Below are 17,911 nucleotides of genomic sequence, written 5' to 3'. Positions count from 1 at the left end.
TTTTTGAAGATTAGTATCTTAATCTTCAAGTATTCATGATTCTAAATGGTTATTTTGAGATATTTATGGTATCTGTAATGTGATGTGAAAATATTTTATTTCTTTTGACCAAGAAAAATACATATGCTGATGTTTTCCCCCCTACATTCATAATTGAACAGAATGTAAAATTCAGTCAGAGGCTAGTTAAAAGGTAATATTTTCTCAGCCAGGTTCACGGGCCACCTGACTTCTATCTGTGGACCTCTGCTTTAAGAGGTTTTTCAAATCTCAAACCAATCCGCAATTCAGAATCAGTGTCTTAGAAGTAAAGGGAACTTTATCATTAGTACAATTTGCTTTTTATCCTGTGAGGAAACTTGAGCAGCAAAACTGTATCTACGTCATCGGACTCTTACTTCCACACATGTTCTGTTATGCTGTGGTGATACTTGCTCTCACATACGTCTAAGCATTTTCCGGGTAGCTCGGCGGGTAGCACATCTTTGGTTTGGCTTGATGTTATTTGTACTGTTTAGGAATTTGTTGTGCCTGAGTCATGTCACCCTTCCTCATCTGCAGGGAGTATGTTCCAGGACCCCCAGTGGATACCTGAAACTGTGGATAGTATTGAACCTGTTGAACCATGTGTATGATAAAGTTTAATTTATAAATTAGGCACAGAAAAAACTGAAATTTAAATACTTAAAAATAAGCGTCGTAAGAGACTGACAACAATAAAATAGAGCAGTTAGAACAGTCTGCTCTGATAAGTGTTGTGAATATGCACACACCACACGCTCGCGCTCTCTCACAATGTCTTCCTGTTCTGTGCGCACCTTTCTTATGATGGTGATGTGTGATGATAAAGTGCCTCCATGATGACATGAGGTGAGTGATGTAGCATTAGGCTGCTGTTGATAAGTCAGAAGGGGGCCATCTGCTTGGACCTCTGGTAACTGAAGCTGTGAAATGTGAAACCACAAAGACAGGACTGCTGCATCTGAATGGGTGGGTACTAGATGGTGGCAGTTGGACTCCGAGCGGGGAGTCCCTGGAATCCTCTGGGATCCTCTGTGCCTTTGTGTGATCCCTTCCCTTTGAGCGTGGGTGGGACCTGCTCCTAACCAATAGAACTTGGGAACACTGATGGGATGATACTCCCCTGATTCTTTCATACCTTACAGGACTCCTTCTCACTGTCAGATGCCGTAGAGCTGCTTTGATGAAGTAAGCAACCACATTGGGAAAGCTCCCTTGGCTAGGGACTGCAGTGGCCTCTAGGAGCTGAAGGTCAGCCATATCACAGCTATACACATAACCCTGGATAAATCAAGCCAGAAAAAAATGTTGAGCAAATAAAGCAATTCACAGAAGCATATGGACCAGTGATTATGTTTCTATAAATGTAAAATGAGGAAACTAAATGAGGATAAATATATGTGGTTAACTTATAAAGAAAATCAAGGGGGGGTACCTGGGTGGCTTAGTGGGTTAAGCAGCCGACTCTTGGTTTCGGCTCAGGTCATGATCCCAGGGCCCTACGATCCAGGCCTGTGTCAGGCTCTGTGTTCAGTAGGGAGTCTGCTTCTCCCTCTCCCTCTGCCCCTTCCCCCTGCTCGTGCTAGCTCTCTCTCTCATAAAGAAAGAGAAAGAAAATCAAGGCAGTGAGTAACACAGTTCAGGAAAATGATTTTTTTTTTTTTTAAAGATTTTATTTATTTATTTGACAGAGAGACAGCCAGTGAGAGAGGGAACACAAGCAGGGGGAGTGGGAGAGGAAGAAGCAGGCTCCTAGTAGAGGAGCCTGATGTGGGGCTCGATCCTGTAACGCCAGAATCACGCCCTGAGCCGAAGGCAGACACTTAACCGCTGTGCCACCCAGGCGCCCCCAGGAAAATGATTCTACCTGGTAGGAAGGGAGCCGACTGTAGCTAGAGAAGTAGTGATTCTCAAACCTTAGGGAATATCAGAATCAATCAGGTGGCTCGTTAAAAGACAGATTGCTGACCCCCCCATCTAATTCAGTAGGCTGGGATGGGGCTGAGAATTTGCATACATTACGGGTTCTGGATGATGCTAATGTACTGGTCCAGGACCATCCTCGAAGTTCCACTAATCTAAGGAACGGCTAATTTTCTATTTCTTAAGCTTGATGGCAGACACATGGGTTCTTGTTTATTTTGTTTTGTCTTTGCAGTTTCTTTGCTGATTTACCCCCATCAGTATATAAACTTAAAAGGAGAGTAACAGACTTTGTGTTGGTAACATACTTTTTATGGCTGTCGAAACACTCCATACTTTCCCTCCTGTTATTCTCCCTGGAATTGCAATTCTCGCCCGTTGGTTTTATGGGCCTGTATCAATAAAAATACTGTGGGCATTTAAAGTGATTCATCAGCTGGTTCTCAGCAGCCTTCTTATTCTTCTTTGAGAAGTAACCTAACCTAATTGAGCATGGGATTGGAAATCAGGAACTCCTGGTTTGCTCTTAGCTGTCAAAGTGAAGATAGGATTGCATCAAACAGTGTCTTGAGCAATGGTTTAAGCCCTATAAAAATACCCTCCATTAAATGCTCATTATGATAATATTTGACACCAAAAGGTTTTTTTTTTCTTTTATCACTTTTAGTAGAGTGCTTTTTTGATTACCTAGACTAATTTGTGCTTCAGTGTGGTCTTTATTTCGCTTTCTTGTGGCTTCCACTCAAAGCAGAAACTAGTAACAATCATAAATTTTACTTTGCGGCAGTAATTATGTACCTAACATTCTATAATAGATTCTGTAAAGACTCTTAAACATTTAGTATTTGGGGGGTCCCATCTGCCCTCTATAGAAATATTATTTATCTTTTTGGAAATTACAATACTTCTGTGAAATGAGTCCATTTAAACTCATCTTTATTAAGATATAATTTAGATACAGTAAAATTCACACAGTTCAAGTGTACAGGCTTTTGTTGGACAAATGAATACACCATGTTGTCACCATCCTATTCAAGATAATAGGACATTTCCATTTCTGCAGAAGGTGACCTTTGCCATTAAATCTATCCCCACCCCTCCAGATTGCACCCCAGGCAATCACTGATCTGATTTTTATCACTGTAGATTAAGTTTTACCTTATTCTAGAATTTTATGAGTTGGGTCATACAGTATGTACTCTTGCATCCGGTTTCTTTCAGTCAGCATAATGTCTGTGTGATATTCATTGATACTGCTGTTTGTATCAGTAGTTTGTTCCTTTTCCGGGAGAGGGAGTCTAAATTATATTCCACTGGGAAAATATATCACAGTGTGTTTATCTGTCCACTAGTTGATGGACTTGCATGTTGCTTCCAGTTTGCGTCTGTAAACATTTGTATGCAAATGTTCTTGTGGGCATATGTTTTCATTTTTCTTGGGAATTGCTGGGTCATATTACAAGAGTATAGTTAAGAAACTGCCAGACTATTTTCTAACTGTTGTGAAACATTTATATCCCTACTAAAAACATATTGAACAGTCCCGTTGCTCCATATCTTTACCAACATTTGTTGTTTTTAATTTTAACCAGCTTTTAATTTTACTGAGTCTAGCGTGTATAATGTGGTAACTCATTGTGGTTTTAATTTGCACTTCCCTGATGACTAGATATATGAGTTATAAATATTTTCTCCTGGTGTGTAGCTTGCCTTTCCATTTGTTTTTCAGTGTATTTTGAGAAATGAAAAGGTTTTATTTTGTTGAAGTCCATCTTATCAGTTTTTTCTAGTATGTTTTATACTTTTTGTTTCCTATGTAAGAAATCAGGACCTACCTTAATGTCAAGAAAATTTTTCTTCTAGGTGTTCTTTTAGTTTTAGATTTTTGCAGTTGGTATTATGATGTGTTTTGAATTAGTATTTGTATTGGGTGTGAAGTAGAAGGTCAATGTTCTTTTTTTCCCCTTTATGAATATCATATATATTCAGTACATTTCTGGACTCTCCCTTATTCCATTGATCTGTAGGTCTTATATTTACACAAATACCAGATTGTAAGTTTTCCATCTTGGGCAGGGGTGTTTTTTTTTTTTTCATTGTTTTTATTGTTCTAAGTTTGTTGCATTTCCATATAAATTTAAAAAAAAAAACATTTGGAGGGAGGGGAAAGACGCATCCTGCTGGGACCGTAGACAGAAATTTTGAGCAATGTTGAATTTCCCTATCCTTAAACGTGATATATAGGTTTCACCATTTGTTTATCTTCTTTAATTTCAATAATAGGTTGTAGTTTTCACTGTGAAAATATTGGACATATTTCCATTTGCTTCTAACTAGTTGATATTTTTGATGATACTGTAAGTAGAATTACTTTACGAGTTTATTTATGTGTTTATTAATTGAGAGAGAGTGTGCCTCTGCACCCATGTGCATGGTGCATGAGCTGGAAACGGCAAAGGGAGAGAAACTTAAAGCATACTGTACGCTTAGTTCAGAGCCCAACTTGGCATTCATGTATCCACCCAGGAGATTGTGACCTGAGCCAAAACAAATAGTTGGTCAGTTAACCAACTGAGCCACCAAGTGCCCCCCAAATTTTTATTTTCTAGCTATTTTTCCCTAGTATATATAAAATGCTGTTGATTTTTGTATGTTGACCATGTTTTTATAAGATTTACTTATTTATTTTAGAGAGAGAGTGGGAGGAGGGGCATAGGGAGAGAATCTCAAGCCGACTCCTTGCTGAACATGGAGCCTACTGTAGGGCTCAGTCTCACCACCCATGAGATAATTTTTTTTTAAAATATTTTATTTGTTTATTTGAGGCAAAGAGAAAGAGCACAAGCAGGGAGGAGGGGCAGAGGGACAGGGAGAAGCAGACTCCTGCTGAGCAGGGAGCCTGAGAAGGGATTCAGTCCCAGAACCCTGGGATCATGACCTGAGCTGGAGGCAGATGCTTAACCCCCTGAGCCACCCAGGCGCTCATCACCACCCATGAGATCATGACCTGGGCCGAAACCAAGAGTTGGACACCTGACCTACTGACCACCCAGGTGTCTTGACCATATTTTTATAATCTTCCTGAATTCACTTTTTAGTATTACTGGCTTTGTTGTAGATTCCTGATGATTTTTTATGTACTTTAAAGTTAAAAACAGCTTTGCTTCCTCCACTCCATTCTATGTCCCTTGTACTTCCTCTTTTGTCTTACTCTACTGGCTAAGACTCAATATATATTCTTTTTTTTTTTTTTTTTTTTAAGATTTTATTTATTGGGGCACCTGGGTGGCTCAGTTGGTTAAATGTCTGCCTTCAGCTCAGGTCATGATCCTGGAGTGCTGGGATCGAGCCCCGCATCAGGCTCCCTGCTGAGCAGGGAGTATGCTTCTGCCTCTGCCCCTCACCCTGCTCTTGTGCTCTCTCTCTCTCAAATAAATAAGTAAAATTTTGTTTTTAAGATTTTATTTATTTATTTGAGACAGTGAGTGACAGAGCACAAGCTGAGGGAGAAGCAGAGAGAGAGGGAGAAGCAACTCCCTTGCTGAGCAGGGAGCCCAAGATGGGGCTCAATCCCAGGACCACAGAGTCTTGTGATCTGAGCTGAAGGCAGACGCCTGACCAACTGAGCCACCCATGGACCCCTCAGTATATTCTTTTACTATAGGGGGAAAGTGTTCAGTCTTTCACTAGTAAATATGAAATGTTGTCTCCTTTGCATATTGCTGAATGTGATTTGCTGATAATTTGTTGAGGATTTTTGCATTTATGTTCATAGGAATAATGGTCTAGTTTTATTTTCTGTATATCTTTGTCAGATTTTGATGCAAGGATTGACAAGTGTTCTCTCCTGTTTTTTGAAAGAGTTTGTGTGATTTCTTTCAGCTGTTTCCTTGAGGGACGCCTGGGTGGCTCAGTCAGTGAAGCATCTGCTTTTGGCTCAGGTCATGTTACCAGGATTCTGGGATCGAGTCCTGTATCTTTCTACCTGCTGCTCCCCGTTTGTGCTCTCTCTCTCTCTGTCTCACTCTCTCTCTGACAAATAAAATAAAAATAAAATAAAAGAAGAATATTTCCTTGAATATTCAGAAGAACTGACCACTGAAAACCTTTGGGTTTGTAGTTTTCTTTGTGCCAGCTTTTGATTATTATTGATTCACTTTCTTTAATAGATGAAGTCTGTCCAGGTGTTTTATTTCTTAAGTCCTTTTTTGTAAGTTATTTGGCATTTTTCAAGGAATTTGTCTATTTTATCTAAGTTGTAAAATTTATTTCTGTAATGCTGTTCATAATATTCTCTTATCCTTTTAATGTGTGTGATTTGCAGTGATAGCTTTGCTTTTCATTCCTGATATTATAATTTGTTGTTTCTGTCTCCCTCTTTATATTCTTTCTGCGGGTTTATCAACTTTTCAAACATTTATTAAGGAACCAACTTTTTACTTGACCTACTGTTTGCTTGTTTTCCACTTTATTGATTTCTTATTTTTATTTCTCCTATTTACTTTGGCTTTATAGATTGCTCTTCTTTTTCTTCAGTCACAGTACTGTTTTAGAGACTTTTTGCCCTTTCGGTTCAGGTATTTAATGCTATAACTTTCCTTCTAAGCAGTGCTTGGCTGCATCCCACACATTTTGACATACTGTAGTTTCATTATCATTTGAAACATGTTCTGCTTTATATTTCTTCTATGATCCTTGGGTTATAAAAGTGTGCTATTTAATTTCTGGATATCTTAATGTTTTGATTTCTAATTTCCATGTGTTCAGATAATGTACTCTATGAGATTTCAATCTTTTAAGATTATTGAGGCTTATATGTCCTAGCCTGTGGTTTGTCATAGTGAACATTTCATACGCACTTGAAAAGAATATACTGTAGTTTTTGTATATAGTAGTCTATAAATGGTCACGTTGTGGTGTTTGAGATCTGTGTCCTCAGTGGTTCTTTTGTTTACTTGGTATATTAATTAGAAAGATGTTAATATCTGCCTATACTTGTGGATTTGTCTGTTTCTCCCTTTACTTCTGTCATTTTTTGTCCTGTGAATTTTGAGGTTCTGTGGTTAGATACATACATGTAGCTTTGTTATGTATCCTGGTGAATTGGCCTTTTGTCTTCTTCGAACTACTTTGTTATTAATGTTCATTCTGCCTACTACCTATCATTCTGCCTAATTTTCTATCCTTCTATTGTTTGTATTTTTATATTTAAATTGTATCTTATAGATGATATCCTATTGCTGGTCTTGGGTTTTTTCACTGAGTCTGATAATTTCTGCCTTTTAGTTGGGATGTTTAATCCTTTTACATTTAATGCAGTTGTTGGTAAAGTTGGTTTTCCACTTGTTCCTCTGGGCTTTTTTTTTTAAGAGTACAATTCATTGGTTTTTAGTATATTCATAAAACTGTGTAATCATCACCACTATCTAATTCCAGAGCATTTTTATCACTCCCAAAAGACACCTAATACCTGTTGGTTGTCACTCCCCATCTCCTCCAACCTCTAATACTAGGCAACCACTAATTTGCTAACTATATTTTTTCCTGTTTTAGGTATCTGTCATGAGGGTAGCCATACAGTGTTTGCCTTTTTGTGTCTGGCTTCTTTCACTTAGTATGTTTTCAAGGCTATCTGTGTTGTAGCATCAGTCTACTACTTCATTCCTTTTTATGACTGAAAAATATTCTCCTGTTTTGACTTTATTTATCCGTCAGTTCATGGACATTTGCATTGTTCAGGCTTTTTGGCTGTTGTAAATTATGCTGCTACGTATGCACATTTGTGTACGTATTTTCGTGTGGATGTATATTTTCATGTCTCTCAAGTGTATACCTAGAAGTGGAATGGTTGAGTCATATAGTAATCCTGTGTTTAATTTTTTGAGTAACGTGGCATACTTTTCCAAAGTGGCTGCACCATTTCACATTCCCACTAGCAGTGTATGTGGGAGTTCCAGTTTCTCCCCATCCTAGTCTTATTATTATCTGTCTTTTAATTTTCCCTGTCCTTGTGGGTGTGAGGTGATATCTCATTGTGGGTTTGGTTTGTGTTTCAAATGACCGATGATATTGAGCATCTTTTCTTTTATCTTTCTGATTTTTGTGCCTCTTTTGGCCCTTAAGTGCTTTCTTTTTGCATTATTTTTGTTAGTACTTCACTTTATTTCCTCTGTTGGTTTTCTGTTTATGTGTATTTTAGTCGCTCTCGAGCTAGCAGTGTGCATCCTTAAATTATCAGAAGCTATTCAGATTTTTTTAAAGATATATTTACTTGAGGTAGAACATGCGTGCACGAGCAGGGGAGGGTCAGAGGGAAAGGGAGAGAATCTCCAACAGACTCCCCGCTGAGCTCCACGCAGGGCTCAGTCTCACAACCCTGCGATCATGACCTTAGCCGAAATCAGGAGTTGGCTGCTCAACCAACAGAGCCACACAGGCGCCCCAACTGTTCAGAATTCTTCTTGTACCTTTTCACATCTTATACCTCACTTCAGTTTTCCCAGTTAATACCAGTAGTATTTAGGGTCCCATGTGACTTCCGTTCAAAAAAGTATTTTTTTGAATCATCCCCTTTAAGGATGATTACATATTGATTTCCAGTTGACTTTTAGTACTTTTCTATTACCCAAAATAAGCATTCATAAACATCTATAAAATCTATGTTATATACATGTTTTTCTGCTAAAAGATATGTTTTGTATTTTAGTCCTGTTTTCCTTTAATTTAAAATTACCCTGATTTTTAACTGATCCTGGCTGTCAGATTGATTTTAGGATATGTGGGGTACAGCAGCCGCTATATGGCCCTAGAGAAGAGATGTTATTTAAATTTTTTTTAAAGATTTTATTTATTTATTCGACAGAGATAGAGACAGCCAGCGAGAGAGGGAACACAAGCAGGGGGAGTGGGAGAGGAAGAAGCAGGCTCCCAGCGTAGGAGACCGACGTGGGGCTCGATCCCAGAACGCCGGGATCACGCCCTGAGCCGAAGGCAGACGCTTTAACGACTGAGCTACCCAGGCGCCCCAGAGATGTTATTTAAATTTTCTTGTTCTGGGTCTTTTTATGATCTTTAAGAAAAACGCTTTATCAGATATTCTTAAAGATCCTTTTAGTTTTTGCTTCACGTGGGACCAAAATTTTTCTCTCACTCCAGTGCTTATGTACTCATGTGGCTTAACTGTTAACACGTATTTCATCTGCTTCACAAATAGTTGTGGCCAAAGAAAGAAATGTAGTTTTGTCATTTAGGTCTCCATGACGACATGTCTAAATTGTTCCCCTGCAAGTAGACTGTAGATACCCTTTCATGTCTCAGAGAACCAACACATGGCTCAAAGAACTCAAGAGTCCTCTTTTCATCTGTGATCATTTAGAATAGGTTGCAGATCAATTAATGCAGGTTGCATCGTCAAGAATTCTGCCAGCTCGAGCGAGCTGAGACTTGTGTTAATGTACTTTAGTGAGGTCATGCCATCCATGTCAACATTGGTCTCACCAACGGAAGCATGTATTCTCTGATGCATATTGCATGGGTTCTAAGAAATAGTTAACTTTGGGTGTTTGGAAAGGGGATAATCACATATTCTTTCTTTCTCTCTCCCTCTCTTTCATGCACAAGTTATGATAAGGAAAAGAATGGTATTTAATAGCATTTGGGACTTTTTCAGACAAGAAACGAAGTGAAACTGGACGTGTTCAGAGCCTTTGGTTAGTTTGATCTTTCTGTTAACCATATTCTGTTGAGACATTTCATTATAATTCAGAATAATTTCAGAACGATGAGACGTATTTCAGTCCTTAAGAGAGAATTGACTGAGCTGTAAGGTAAGTCAGGAATGTTTCAGCAGTCTTCAGCAGCATAGTGCCCCTTGCTTCTTTTGAGTAGCAGGATCTGAAAGTGCACACAAGATTGTGTGTGCTCATTTTTCAGAGTGAGAGAGTGTATGGTCTTAATCAGATTCTTAAAGAGCTTTATGTCATATAGAAGATTAAGAACCACCAAGAAGGTGTTAGCCTGATTTTTGGCTTCCTACAGCCTTTTTGTTTCAAATGCCCTTGGAAGTTTTTTTCCCCCTTTGAATTTCCGCTGTTTAAAGAAAAGGATATAGATTTATATGAGGAGGTTTATCTCTATACAAGGAAAATGAATTATCTTGGATTCTAAGCCCTCAAGTATCTCTTGGTAAGGTGGTATGGAGATGACTTAAGAAAACCTTTAGCAAAAGCAATGTAATTGAAACGGAGTAGGATAATAGGGCTATTGGAAAGGAATCTCAAACATGCACTTCTTTGAGTCAAGCAGAGGCTTTCAGACAGATTGTGGGCACAAAGAACAACAGTGTTTATACACATCAGTGTTTGCAGGACTGGTATGCTGCTGCTTCCTTTGCTTCACACTGGAATTAGAACTTCTCCTGGCCCTCGCCTGGCCCAGCCTGTCTCCTGCCACATCCCCCGGCGAAGCTGCCTTTCTGAAAATTATCTCAACATCATAGATTCCATATTTTATTTTATTGCAGGAAAAACATGCCTTGTTATTTGGGGTATATGGTGTCCATTCGAAAGTATAGAAAGCATGTGGTAAAGGGATGTATTACCAAAGAGCGATTATCTCCATACTCCTTGCTACTAAAAAACAATTTTAAAAATACACCCCATTTTATTTTCAAATTCACCACTGCCACACTATCTGCTTTTTACCGCCAGTTTGAACTACTGTTTCCCCAGCTTCTCCCTCCTGAAGGGGCATCACTGGCTTCACATGGAGTGGAGAGAGGAAGCCAGTCCAGACCCACTGAGGTTCAAGCCAGGTGTTCATATGCCAGTGCTCATGCTTGGAATGTGAATGCTGCAGTCAAATCAGATTTGTGAGAGCCCTGATAGTCAGAGGTATTATGCTGCATTTTGATAAGCTAACATGTTCACATTTTCCCCAGTTGATGTATCAATACTAAGGAAATAGTTTCTTCTCTCTTTGAAAATCAAAATGTTTCATTATTTGCATAAGGCCCTTTTGATTTTTTTCCCATGAGTATTTCCTCTGACTTTTTCTACAAATACAACTACCCCAGATTGTCAGTCAACATGGTACATGCCTCTTTTTAAAATTACATTGACATATAGCTTCTTTAGAGCTCCTTGCTTACTGAGAGAAAAAAAATTTAAATCACACAATAGGTGAAATTGTACCCAGATTCGTTAATAGTTGAGAGGGGGTGGTGCCGGAGTGGCTCAATCAGTTAAGCGTTTGCTTTCTGCTCAGTCATCTCTCTGGGAGTCCAGGGATCAAGCCCTGCAGGGATCAGGCTTCCTGCTCAGTGGGAGGAGTCAGCTTCTCCCTCTCCCCCTCCTCCTCCCCCTGCTCATGCTGTCTCTCTCTCTCACTTGCTCACTGTCTCAAATAAATAAATAAATCTTTTTAAAAAATAGTTGAGAGAGAGAAAAACCATCTAACAACTAAATAGCTCTTTATTTTATCACATACAAGGCACGTTTGAGTACTAATGAAAATAAAGTTATAGACTTGCCAGTCGGACTAATCAGGAAAAACGTAAGTTGCCGTCAAACTGTCTTAAATGTTTCCTATAGAAAAAATTAATCTTCAGAATTTAGAATACAGTATTTTTCAACAAGCCTTAAAGTTTATGTAACAGAATATAAAATTATAGTTGCATATTGGAGTAGCTGCTCGTAATCTAGACAACTTTTTTTGACCTTTAATTTTTAACCTGGAATATAAATAATTAGGCTAGGCAAACATTGAGTTTCTTTTTTTATTTGCCATCTCAGTTGTGGGCCTAATTTTGAACTGCTATCCATTCATACTCTGTAGTCTCTTTAGTTGTATGAGCCAAGGTAAGACTTGCCTCCGTTTTACAATCTGTACCATTGGTTCCTAAAACTTTGATCTGTTCACCAGAATATGCTGTTCGTGGTTTAAAGTAAAGCAATCTATTCTGTGAGAAACCCTCTTAACATATTTATCTTCTTTGGAATTTGACAACATTCGGTCCAAATAGATGGTATAATAACATGAAGCTTCAATAGGGGCCTTCAGACCCTTTCTATTACTGCTTTTTATTTCCTGCTTTCTGTTTAAGATTTCTCAGCTGTCAGACCATCAGTTCTCTCCCCTTTTCACACTCATCCTTTGTATTTTATATTAATGTATTTTTGTGTTTGGGGCCATTTGGTCAGGCCTCAGACATTCCACAGCTACCTGGAGGACATCATCAACTACCGCTGGGAGCTTGAAGAAGGGAAGCCCAACCCTCTGAGAGAAGCCAGTTTCCAAGACCTGCCCCTTCGCACTCGTGTGGAAATCCTGCACCGCCTCTGTGATTATCGGCTAGATGCAGATGATGTCTTCGATCTTCTCAAGGTGCTTACCCAGCAAGCCCTTTTCCTAGAGCAAAAAAAAAAAAAAAAAAAAAAAAGCCAGCAATCAGGTATAAAATCTGAAGATATTAAGAAAAGGCAGAGTTAATTGACAATAAAAATGTATACAGTGACCACTATAGCCAGAGGAATCCAAGCCATACATTTAGACAGGTGACTATGTGTTATTTTGGTTTAATTTCTAGTTTGGTTTTGTCTTTACATGGCTAAGTTCCAGCTGACAAAGGAACAGTCAGAGGCACCTATTTATTCTCCCTGTCATCAGCCAAAATTGCAACTAAATTAGCCACTGGATTTTATTTCCTGAGTTCTAAAATTTGATTTAGCATAACCGAAATATTTATTGAAAACTGCGAGGACTTTAACTGATGTGCGGGTGAGGTTCACCCCTACCACACAGATCCATACGTACACATACATTACAAAAAATGTGTTGGAGAAGGAAGATGTAGATTATCTTCCCCCTTATTCTGCTGTTCTCTGTTTTAGAAGTCTGTCTCGGAGGGTGTGGGCTGCTGCTTTTCACTCATAGGGAGGTCAGTGTCTAATGCTGTTCAGTCAGAAATGATTCAGTGTGTTGATGACTTCTCAGTTCAGCCCTCTCATGGACACGGCGTAAAATCATTGTGCAATTTAAGCAGGGTCTTTGCTGAGAACTCAAGTTCTTGAATAGCAGTGGGAATGCCAAAATAGGTCAGACCCTGGGGTAAATTGGGAGCTGTATTGCTGGATCTCAGCTAGAATAAGAGGTTACTGTAGGTTACGATGGAGCTACAATAGAGGCTCACGTGGGACGAAGCTTTTAACAGCACTGGATTCTGCTCTGTTGTAATTGTCCGTGCTTTCGTGGATGTACACATAAATCCAAACCAGATGTATAATATGTTCATCAAAACTCCTCTTTGTTTTTTGTTTTGTTTTGTTGGTAAAATGGGGCAATGTTGGGGATGGGAAGTATTTGAAATATTTCCATATCCTGCTCTTCAGAGAAGGTACCATCTCTCTCTGTTTCCCATTCTCTCTCTGTTCCATATGCCCTGATTGAACGCCGCATAAAATGCTAAGGCATTTTAAAATAGGGGGTGTATATGACTATAAATTTTGAATCTTCTTTGGTTTTCTCCTGTTTTCTTTTGTTTCCTATTTCCCCAAACCTCTTTTCCCTATACTTCTACCAAGGGTTTGGATGCAGACAGTCTCCGCGTGGAACCATTGGGCGAAGACAATTCTGGGGCACTCTATTGGTACTTCTATGGAACACGAATGTATAAGGAGGACCCGGTGCAAGGAAAATCCAATGGAGAACTCTCCTTGAGCAGGTATAATCTTTGAGGTCAGCGTTGTGATAGCTACTGTACAAAAATACATCAGAATTTTGCAGCACAAATTTTTTTTCTTATGAAGGAATTAGATATAACAGCATGCCTGTCAGGAGTTGGCAAGGAGTTATTTCATACAAAAATAAAAAAGAATTCATAACACAGCCTCTGCTATCAGAGTGGCAAAAGATCCTGTTGTTGGAGATGAGGTGCTTGATTTGAGGTGTTCAAGGAGTCCTTCTGCCCTTACCACCGACCGCTTTCTACAAGTCACCAGCAGTGCAGTCACTCATGGGGGCAGTTGTCCTTTTGTAATCAGTTCTTGAGGACTCTGTTTTTCTACTAGAATTAATGATCCGCTGCATCAGTATAGGACCAGACGGACATTAAAGAATGCCCAAAATGTGAGCCTTCTTAACTGATGAGGAGACCTTATTTCCATAGTGTCCCAGGATGATGCTGCTGTCTTATTTTATTTAGGCTTCATTATTGCTGGGGGCACTGTTAACTATTAAGGAAGTATTAGTTCATACTCAGATTTTAATATTGTAAAGTGTTGGTTTTCCTTGGTTGCACATGCTAATAAGGGAAGACAGGAAGTCATCTCGCTCTTGCCCTGTGACCACTGCATTTAAGCCTTTTTAGTGAACTCATGGCCAGAAAAATTGTAGTTACTAATTTAAAAAGTATATGTAACACATCAATTCTATTACAGAACATTTTGATTTAATATACTATTTCTTAGGGAAAGTGAAGGACAAAAAAATGTCTCTGCTGTTCCTGGGAAAACAGGAAAAAGAAGAGGAAGACCCCCAAAACGGAAGAAACTACAGGAGGAGATTATAGTGAGGTAAGACATTCGTGTTAGTCTGTGCCAGTCATAAATCTGCATGCTTAGAAGGGACCTTAATTTCACTTGTTCTTTCATCCCTGATTTTCCCTTGTGCCATGGGAAGGATATGGGATTTAGATTATAGAGACCTGGGTCCGAATCCTCATGAAATTACTGAATGTGCACTAGGGAAGCTCTGTCTGCATGACTTACCTCTCTAAGCCTATTCTTCTATTGGACAATAGGGATACTGCTAATAATAAGGATTAGATTGAACAGGATAATGAATGTGACAGTGTAACAGACTGAAAACTGTGTATGACCCACAGAAAGTGCTCAATATGAATTAACTTTTAAAATTGGTTGTACCACACATTTTTTCATAGGAGTGTAGAGCAAGTTAATTCTGATTTAACCCTGACTAATAATCAGCATTTTAATAGGATTATATATCCCATATAAGTTTAGGAGTTAATTCTTTCCCTGTAAGCAGATTTTAGTAGCAGATATGATTTATTGTATTTAGAATTTAGGATATAATTTCCTACAATAAGGAACAAGTAAGATCTTGAACATTTTTATACTCTTTATTTTATATTTAACTTTAGCAAGGAAAAAGATTCTGTTGTATTTGGGAAATTTTATTTTATACATTATGCATGATCTTTTAGGAAATTCCACCACATGATTCTTAATATAAGAATTTTGAAAATCTGTCCTATAATTGTATAAATATACTTTCTGGAAGTTAGGTCATATTCTTAAAATTTCTAGTAACAGAGAACAAACCAAACCCTCTACATTGTAGAACTGCTAAATCCAAATGCTTGAAGTAAGCCAGATTTCTTGTTGTTGCTTATTAACTACTAAGAAGTATTGGTTTCTAGGAATCCGATTAAAATAAATCAATCAGGATTTGATTTTTTTTTTAATTTAAGAATCAGTGTTCCACTTAACTTTCCAGAAATTTGACTACAGAGTATAGCTTTCCTCCTGTCAGTTTTGTGAGAAATACCCTGGAATCATGTTCTGTACACAGGACATCTGTTGCAGGATTTTGTTAGCAATCTACATCTTCTTACATATTCAGAAAGCTGTTTTATACCTATCTCTGTTTCCCTGTTAAGTACTAACACTTAAGGTTGGGGATATAGACTCATTTTAAGTATATGTGGACTTGTACTACCCTCTACTGGTGATTTTATTCTGTAGAGCTCTGTATCCAGTACAGTAGGTATATATTTTTTAATTAAATAAAACTTAAAATTCAGTTCCTCAGTCATACCAGCCACATTTCAAGTACTTAGTAGCCACATGTGGCTCATAGCTGCCATGTTGGACGGCGACAATACAGGACATTTTCATTCTCACAGAACATTCTATGGAATAGTACTGCTCTAGATAATTGAGAGCAAACAGAAGTCCACGGAGAGTGACCCACATGACTCAGGGATACAAACAACAATGATACTTAACACTATTGTGCTGAACACTTTTGTATTTTATAATTTAATCTTCAGCATCCTTGTGAGGTAGGCATTATTTATAGCCAATTTTACAGAAAAGTTTATTAACTTTCCAAGGTCATGTTGTAAGAGGCAAGCCTTGATAGGGGCAGTCTGACATGAGAGCCTGTGTTCTTAACTGCTGCCTTACAGGAGGTCAAACTAAATATGCCTTAGCTTCAGTATAGCCCTGATCAGGGAGGAGGACATTAGAATCCCTATAGTTTGGGAGGGAGGAAGGGGTATTTAACTGTTAACACTTAACTCCTCTATTTGATTTCCAAAAAGCTGTTTTAAAACCTAATATTTTCCTGTTACGTAGGATGTTACCATTACATTGAGTTGCTATGTTATCAGTTTTCCCCCTCTCTACCAATACACCTACATTCTGGTATTCCTTTACTCAGTCATTCCTCCTCCTAACTTTGTCCCCTTGAAACACACAGTCCTGGCATTTACATTAATTGGGTCTAACTTATGGGGGAAGCACAGAACAGTTTTGGACATATCTTTAATTGGTGCCTCCTTTTCCTGTGTTTCAGTGAAAAGCAGGAAGAAAACTCTTTGGCATCTGAGCCACAGACACGAAATGGTAATGACTTTTGTTGGAGTTTAGAAAAGATTAAGTAAACATGATTGATTTATGTTACGATGGCAGCTCACTTTCCAGAGTCCTGCAGAGCAGCTAAGATGAATGCAATATAACCTTCTCATTAGCCTCTATGCCCTTCTTCAGTTCTCTCTTCGTCATACTTCACCTGTGCCCATCTCTCCATCTCTTTGATAACTGGAGATCGTCCCTTGTGCCTTCTAACCTTGGCGCGGTGGAAAAGGCACCAAACACTTGGATGAATGAGCAACTTGTCAGAGAGCTGTCTTTGTAATGTAAAATGCTATATAAGCGAGTGTATTGGTTTCCTAACCTAGAGTTCAGTTCTGTAATCCAAATTGCATGAAACTGGGAGGGGGTAATATCACTTTACAGTATGTCAACATAAATGAGACAAGGAAGACTCTGCAGAAGCTCAAATCAAAACCATTTGAATAAAAAAGTGTATTTAAACATTTCTAGGATATTAAAATCTGTAATTACAAAGGTCACAATAGTTATATTTGTATTGCTATTAGGCATTCTTAATTTTTTGGTGTAAATGTTGTTAGTAACAGGATAATCAAAATTATACATTATCAACTTTAAAATCCTATTTTTGGATTCCCTCATTTTCATCATGACCCAGGGTAGAAATGAGAATAAATAAGAAAAAAGGTCCTAGTGGGATCTATCTAATGAACCCATCCTTTTCGTTATTAGGGTCCCAAGGGCCAGGTCAAGGCACTTGGTGGCTCCTGTGCCAAACAGAAGAAGAATGGAGACAGGTCACTGAGAGTTTTCGGGAGAGGACCTCCCTTCGAGAACGGCAGCTCTATAAGCTCCTCAGTGAGGACTTCCTGCCTGAGATCTGTAACATGATTGCTCAGAAGGTATGCAAATGGATGATTCCTCCCCTCTGCATTATTTAAGGATGATTCATTAGAGTTTTTGAGTGTATATTCGCTGTCTCCTGGAAGTGGTACAGCCTTCACTCTCATTTGGAATGTTAGGATGGGACCTCATGCCACCCACTCTCCTTCGCTGTGGATATTCTCCTTACCCCACGCCGTCCTCTGTGACCCTCACTCCCTAATACTTCATATGACTTTTCACAGTCTGGAACCAGATTTCCTTCTCTCATAGCATTCCCCAGGAAATGTTCCTGGAACCCCCCCAGTAGATCTCCTATCAGCCTATGCATACTTCTGTATATAGGCTGCTTTTGGGGGGGGCGGGGGAATCTTCTCTCCCACTACACAGCAAGCTCTGAAGAGTATTTGTCTCTGTCGTTCCAGTGCAGCTCCACATGTGAGCTCTGT

The 17,911-nt window shown here is 38.8% G+C and overlaps 1 protein-coding gene across 1 annotated transcript in view; it reads left to right on the top strand.

Moving 5' to 3' along the window:
- LOC103675699 (cat eye syndrome critical region protein 2) overlaps positions 1-17,911 on the top strand; it is a 173,951-nt gene that overhangs the window by 116,261 nt on the left and 39,779 nt on the right. Inside the window, 5 exon segments of the mRNA XM_040641979.1 lie at positions 12,144-12,327; positions 13,524-13,663; positions 14,409-14,513; positions 16,543-16,592; positions 17,313-17,482. Coding sequence (XP_040497913.1) covers positions 12,144-12,327; positions 13,524-13,663; positions 14,409-14,513; positions 16,543-16,592; positions 17,313-17,482 — 649 coding nt within the window.

The sequence above is a fragment of the Ursus maritimus genome, unplaced genomic scaffold, assembly GCF_017311325.1.
Source record: "Ursus maritimus isolate PB19 unplaced genomic scaffold, ASM1731132v1 scaffold_26, whole genome shotgun sequence".
NCBI classification, from domain to species: domain Eukaryota; kingdom Metazoa; phylum Chordata; class Mammalia; order Carnivora; family Ursidae; genus Ursus; species Ursus maritimus.
This window is presented reverse-complemented; position numbering and strand designations above follow the sequence as displayed.